General features: G+C 39.1%; 1 protein-coding gene across 3 annotated transcripts; it reads right to left on the minus strand.

Annotated features, from left to right (window-relative positions):
* Window positions 1-99: 99 nt before the first annotated feature.
* Window positions 100-4732, minus strand: LOC148426466 (small ribosomal subunit protein mS29-like). Of its 3 annotated transcripts, none has more exons than XM_088410161.1 (13): window positions 4501-4732; window positions 4376-4417; window positions 4158-4271; window positions 3943-4044; window positions 3747-3855; window positions 3574-3666; window positions 2173-2303; window positions 1548-1628; window positions 1133-1297; window positions 1009-1068; window positions 845-934; window positions 399-516; window positions 100-325 (listed from the first exon to the last, which is right to left on the minus strand). In XM_088410161.1, exons 2-13 carry the CDS (start codon window positions 4412-4414, stop codon window positions 240-242), a joined length of 1188 nt encoding a protein of 395 aa, XP_088266287.1. In that variant the 5' UTR covers window positions 4415-4417; window positions 4501-4732; the 3' UTR covers window positions 100-239. The 3 variants fall into 3 exon arrangements, with proteins under 3 accessions (XP_088266287.1, XP_088266288.1, XP_088266289.1); XM_088410162.1 differs by having other exon boundaries at window positions 4704-4718; XM_088410163.1 differs by having other exon boundaries at window positions 4677-4691.
* Between the last annotated feature and the right edge of the window lie 2071 nt (window positions 4733-6803).

Below are 6803 nucleotides of genomic sequence, written 5' to 3' on the forward strand. Positions count from 1 at the left end.
AATTTTTCCCCATAGCTCGGGCTAATAACAGTGATCGAATTAGTGTATGTGAAATTATGTACACAACTGATAAAACATTAAAAGCAAACTCAACACATGTTTAAAAAAAGACGTTCCAACATTTATTAGCAAACATGATATGAATAATTTACAGATACACATTATAGACATGAATGTTGAGTTTCTGCATTTCTAGTGTGCGGATATTTGTGTGAAATGAGTGGTTGCTGTCTGGGACTTCATAGGAATGCGCAAATTCTGTCCATTAAAGATGGATTCCTGTCAGTCATGAAGATGATCTCTTTCTTGCCCTCTTCTGTTCGGCCTGGGGAGGAAAAATTGGATAAGCATTACATAAGTATGGTTGTATTTCAGAAAAAATAACAAGTGACTCTCACTCATTGGGTGCTGCAGCCAGTTGCGGTCAATGTAGTACAGATAGCAGCTCTCAAACTCCTTCTCGCTGTACCAGGGCACGGACACTGGGATGAAGGGGTCCATGTTGTCAAAGCCCCTCTAAATGACCAAAGAGCAGATTTTGCACGACATGCTTGATATTTTCTATCAGCAACTAACATTAACCCTCTTGAACAAAATTGCCACACAAGTGTCTATGCGATAAATATATGTAGTAAACATGTATAGTCGTTAAGTATTGTTAGTATGTTATTGTAAGATTACAAGTCTTTCATAGTGTGTTCCTACTACTCCTTGATACTGAAAAGCAAGTAACTAGCCTAAACTCCCCCAGATCCTGCAGTATTATTAGAATTCGATAAAGCCATAGGCTCCTTTTAACTACGGCTGATTCAGCTTTGCAAGGAACCAACTAGTAAACTCTGACCTCTCCCAGGAGCTCTTGGGGCAGGTAGGCCAATTTGGGTGGGTATACAGCCCCCGTATGAGACAGAGTGGTGATGATGGCGCCCCCCGTCTGAAACAAGAAGCTACATGTAAAGAAAGCCAGCAAATCTTAAGTAAGTGACACTTTTTGCATGTTATTCTCACCCAGTCATTCCTCATCATCTTCCTCAGGTTATATATCAGCGTGAGCTCATCTGGATCCACCTGGTACCCAAAACAAACATGTGAAGACGCAATGCTGCGTGAAGCTTAGTTTAGATTTTCTCACCTCGGTCTTGTCCTCCTTTTTGATGCTGGACTTGCCCCACAGAGCGTTGACACCGTCCACAGCCACGGCCAGGCGGAAGTCACAGCCCGGCTGCCCACTCTGCTGTTTAAGCTCCTTCATCAGCGCTCCCACCACATCGGTGCTGCTTTTTACGCGAGAGATGCCCTGACATGGAAATACCAAACATGCGAGTACAACAATCCACACTAGAGCCCAGCTGCTAAACTGTTAACTAACTATGCAAATCAACTATTTACATGGTCTATCAAGAATTTTCACCTATCATGAATGGGGATGGAGCGTAATTCACAATAAATGTGGGATTCACTGTGCCTTAATTATATGAGGCTTTATGCATGAGATGAGTTCAAGCGCTGATGAGATGAAAAATGAGAAGTAAAAAGAAAAAAAGAACCTGATCCACCAAATTGCCAAGAGGGCTTCCCTCGTCGGTGAACTCTCTCTTCGTCCACACATAGCGCTGCTTTGTCTTTATCTGGAGGCGGAAACGCAGATGCAGAGTATGTTTTAATTGAGACTTCATTTATTATCATTTTAAGTCCGAATTAAAAAAATAACAAGCACTTTTGAACTAATACTTCATTCAGGACGGATTTTTATGGGAGAATTTTTCATAAGAGCGCCTTTATTGAATTCATTTAGATGTGGCATGTGTAACTACCGGTAATTGAATTGCCCACCGAGTGTACCGTTTGATGTCTAACTACGCATTTGATTTTAAAGACGGAAAGACTTCATTGTCTGGACGTCAATGATTATATTTTAATTAGGCCAAGTACATTCTGAAGTGCCAAAGCATAATGACTTCCATTAATGTCTCATTAAATAATTAAGCCCAACGTGCTTTGCATCTGCCGGCAAGCACCTGCTGCTTTATGTGCATCAGCATGTAACTCGGCCTGCTGTGACGACACAATGAAACCGCATTTACTGTCTCCATGTGCCTTGTTAGTTACTGCTTGATACGAGTGCCAACTTATTAATCACACAGCTATTTAATGTATAATTTGGATTTTTACCTTGGACAGGAAGGGTTCGTTGGTGATTTTGAAGTTGCGCAACCATTCAGTGGCTTGTAAAGGTTGGTCGAAACGAGAGGTGTTATAAGCGGAAGGCAGCAGCTCCTTGCAGTTTTTCACCCAGATGTGAGCTACATGTAGAAAACATACAAAATAAATCTTACTTGATCAGCACTCAATTGATGTGTTATTTATTTTTCACACCTGTTGTCATGCAACTCATGCTGAAAAAGAGACAGTTGTTGGCATAGCTTTGAATTCAAATATTTAAGGCTGAAAGAAAAAATATTACAAGACAAAGACATTTTAAAAATGTTTTAAGAGAATTGTAGGAATATTTTCACAAATAACGTTTAAAAGGGGAAATGTGCTGTTTTTTTAGATGACAGAAAAGTAATATTTAACATTTTAAAGAGTCATTGAGAAAATATTTCTGAGTGCCATCAAATCTAATGTCCAGTGACACGTTCTGTTTTTTTTGCCTTGAATAAATGATCAGTTTGTGACTCTTAACTCCATTAATCCTGCATTGGTCATGTGGGGTGTTTACACACCCTAAATACAAAAAAAAGTCTTTAGGGTGAATCATACAACTGGTTCAACGAGTCAGGAAAGTAAATGGGAGAGACAAAACATGTACTGGTAATATAGGAATTACAAACATTTAACTTAAATTGTTTTTATTTATTTTAATTATGTTTTTATTTATTTTATTTCTTTTCAGTGACAATATACAATGTCAATATTCTCAGATTTTGATAAATACAATGGGGCGTCACAGTAGCTGTTCGCAAATGGGGGTACGTGTGCCCCCAGGGTTTACGTGAAGGCAGTGATGGGGGAATGTGAGAATTTAACAGGGATACTGTAGGTACAGTAAAAGATTTCATTTCAAATTAAGAGCACATTAATAGGAACATGAAGCAACATTGCTAACTGTGACTCAGCTAGTGACTCATTTGCAAAATGTTATATTCCTTTTTTGTTGCGTTTAATACAAGTGTGCATTGTCATTACTGATGCAATTTCTGTCTGACAAGACAGGAATAAAACAATGACGTTAAACAGTCTTATTTCTGGAATTTCTGAAAATAAAACATAAAATATATAAACAAACACATAGCGATACCTATACAAATGCAGTTCTGAAAATGAATAAAATAGAAATTAATGGCACAACACACTGTTGTAACATTTTAATTTTCATCCAAAATAGCTTTATGCTAGTTTAGGGGTACTCACTGAAAAAGGTTGATAACCACTGCTTAAAACAGCATGATTTAAATTCGAGACTTTTGCTAGGCAATATTAAACTTTAAATTTTGATTTGACGATCATCAGGACTATATAAGTGACTAGAACATTGATGCCTACAGTAAATGCTTTTTTTAAAAATCTCACCATCAGGTACATGCAGCACCAGCCATCCTTGCGTGTAGCAAAAGTGGACAACGTGACAGAGAGACAATGTCTTGCCACCACCCTTTATTCCATCTGAACAAATCATAAGGTTCATGCACAGATGGGGACTGTCTTTCCTGTGTGTCAGACTGTGATGAATTTGTCAAGGATACAGAACATATAGCGCTGAGCCGGTTTGCTCATATCCAGTTCCTTCAGGGAGGAGATGACCTCCAGTGCTGGCCGCCTCACCATCACGGCCGCTTCGGTAAACGTCTTCATCTGCACAAGGTGAGCTCGTGGTTAGAGATTTTTTTGGGGAAAAAAAACGTATCAAATAGTGAACTGAGAATGTGTTAATGAGCCAACCTGTTGCTGATATCGCCGAGGGAGCCCATGAGGGAAGAAGGTGCGAATGTGTTCAGGCGAAATCTTGTAAAACTGTCCAATGTGTTTCTCTGAATGACAAGCCTTACATGGCACAGAAAAGTGAGCAAAATCAAGTAAATTCATACGCAACGCATGATGTTACACTTACACCACATGCTCATTGTGATACGTGGAGGAAGAGTAGTTTTACTTACTGGATCATTCTCCTGTGTTCTAAAGACTGCAAATGGTTCAGGTTCTGGCTCAACTACCAAGGCCTCCTGCTGCTGCCCTGATCCACTTGAATGAAGCCACCGAACATGTGACACCTTCAAGAAAATATACATTGCTGGTTAGGCAAACATAAAATTAATGAACCTAGCTTACTGCGTGAACTACTCTGCACAAATTTAAAATTTCCTTTCAAGCTCACCGTGTGTCGAAGCCTGAGCGACATTCTGTGAAGGGCCATCTTCTGTGAATATGGAGATAAGACGCTGTAACAAACTGACTCAAAAGTGTCAAAAAGGATGTCGTTTTACGGAACTGTCTTGTCACCTTAGTTAGGTAAACACGTAGCAGCTAGCTAGCCAAATAGCAAACAAGTAAGTAACAGACAACACTATTACTTTAGCAATTACAAGCACACGGTCGGTCATAAATTATTGTTTAGAATAATGTTCTTCGATTGTTCACATTCCAAGAGACCGTGGAGGTAAAAGCGCACTGACGACGGTGGTAAAAGTCAATGTGCCAGATACGTCATGGGCGCCGCCATCACGCAGCCTGCCTGAACGGAAGTGACGTATTCACACCCGCCAATCACGTCGCACCAAGCAAAACAACAGCAAAATGGGGTTGAATTTCTTTACTACATTATTATTAAATGTGTAATTTAAGACATTACAGTACTGGAATAGTATAAAAATCTCCGAAACATATTTTTTAATGACTCAATTTAAAGATTAGGTGCATTTTTTCCTTTCCCTGGTTTTCTTCCATAATACCATTTCTGGGGTTTGCTTTCGTTAAAACACCCCAAGGGTAGAGAATTATAAACACATTTCTACAGTATATTTCTTGCCATGCTGCAACTGGCTAGTTTTAAGGGTGACTTTGTTTCATGCACTGAGCCAGCCCTCATCCTGTTGTGCCCAGCTGCTTGTTTCTAAATTACTAACTGACCACAAGAGGCTGCAAGTGAAACAAGCATGCGCCCAAGATAATGAACATATTTTTAAGGTGCAATATGGCACAATGCAAAACAAAAACAAGCCCCTATCCCACGAACAACCTCAGAGTAACATCCAATTAAAAAATCAACTATGTCCCATATCCCGTTCACTTATGAAGGTAGCCATTAACCTCCGTTAGAATGTCATTCCTAAGATCTCTAAGTACATTGCTGCTACTATATAGCAATTTTTTGACCTGTATTTCAACAATACAACAATTTCAACAATCAAATCTCAGTTCATTCATATTTTACAGTATGTATTGTGCTGCAAGCTCCAACATTGCTTGTATGTATGCAGGCAGCTTGTAATAACCCCAAAATGTGTGTTTTGTACATACATATCTAGAATTGCCTTTTTTAGCCTCTGCTAAGAGCAAAATATTAGATGACATCAGGAAAAGTTGACTAGAATACCTGAAAATTGATGCCCGTGAATCAGAAGGAAGTACACGTTTGCTGATTCCCATTTAACATAAATTTGAAAGTGATTGGTAATTGGCAAAATAAGTCTGAACAATATTAGATAGTTATATGTGTGTGTGTGCAAACATTTGCAACCACATTGTCAATGGTTTATTTTCCTTCACCTTGAAAATATATACTTTTTAATTGTATTTGTTTTATCGGTCACATAAATGGTGGAACATGTTTTAAAATTCTTTATACTGATTACACTTTTTCATATGACAAACAAAACTAGAATTTTAAACAAGGTTTTGTAGAGTTTTTAATACCATTGTGTTGCGCTAATCTATTTTAAAAGGTTACATTCCATGAGTAATTTAGACATTGTTGTTGTGCAGGATGTTTTGGGGTCAGTGTTCTCTAAGTGAAAAAGAAGCAAGCATACAAAAGGTGGGAGGCGAGGCGACGGCTGAAGATAAAGCATAAAAAAATGTTGCTCCAGGGCCTCCTGAAGCGTTAGTTAATCCTCTATGCAAAGCTTGATTACCAACGAGGCCAAGCAGGGAAAACTGCCCCAGATACCAGAGCCCCGAGTCGGCATCTTTTGCTGTCATCAAATTAATACATATCCTCCCGCAAGAGCACAATATCACCATCAGTGATAACACTAGAGCGATAATGTCCTGCATTGTCTGCTTGGGGATTGGGGAGGCTTTCGTCTCTGATTACTTACTTTTATGATTATAAACAATAATTGCTCAGAATGAGATAGGCTTTATTGATCCCCAAAGCAAAATTGGTACACAGCACTAGTTAATCTGATGATTTGGGTTTCGCTTTTCCGTGGGGCCTGTTCAATTCGGAATTTGACCACAATATTAATGAAAAAGCTGTTCAAAGTTGCACAAAACTTGAACTTTCGTCAAGGTCAGTTCAGTGAAAGGAGAACGATTTACTTTTACAGAAATGGTCTTATAGTTTATTTTAAAGTTAATATTTTAACATGCACCATCGTGCAAAATGTGGTGATGCGTCCAGGCCCGCGGGACATAACGCGACTCATTCTGGCTGGCGGGAAACGACGCGAGTTTTTCGGCAGGGGAAGTGCCTGAAAAAAAAAAAAAAAAAAGAAACTGGATAAAAAAAAAACACACACATTTTCAGACGAAAGCAACCAGCGCGCCCCCTAGCGGCGGACTGAGAACTACCCACCGTATGA

Source organism: Hippichthys cyanospilos, chromosome 3, assembly GCF_059441005.1.
Source record: "Hippichthys cyanospilos isolate Australia breed blue-spotted pipefish chromosome 3, RoL_Hcya_1.0, whole genome shotgun sequence".
Taxonomy (NCBI): domain Eukaryota; kingdom Metazoa; phylum Chordata; class Actinopteri; order Syngnathiformes; family Syngnathidae; genus Hippichthys; species Hippichthys cyanospilos.

Excerpts from the sequence above, each read along its gene's own strand:
- LOC148426466 (XM_088410161.1), bottom strand. The coding sequence starts at position 4,414 with ATGGCCCTTCACAGAATGTCGCTCAGGCTTCGACACACG. Across the intron at positions 1,069-1,132 it reads AAAAGGAGGACAAGACCGAG|GTGGATCCAGATGAGCTCAC; the intron begins GTGAGAAAATCT and ends TTTGGGTACCAG. Across the intron at positions 517-844 it reads CCCAAGAGCTCCTGGGAGAG|AGGGGCTTTGACAACATGGA; the intron begins GTCAGAGTTTAC and ends TTGGTCATTTAG.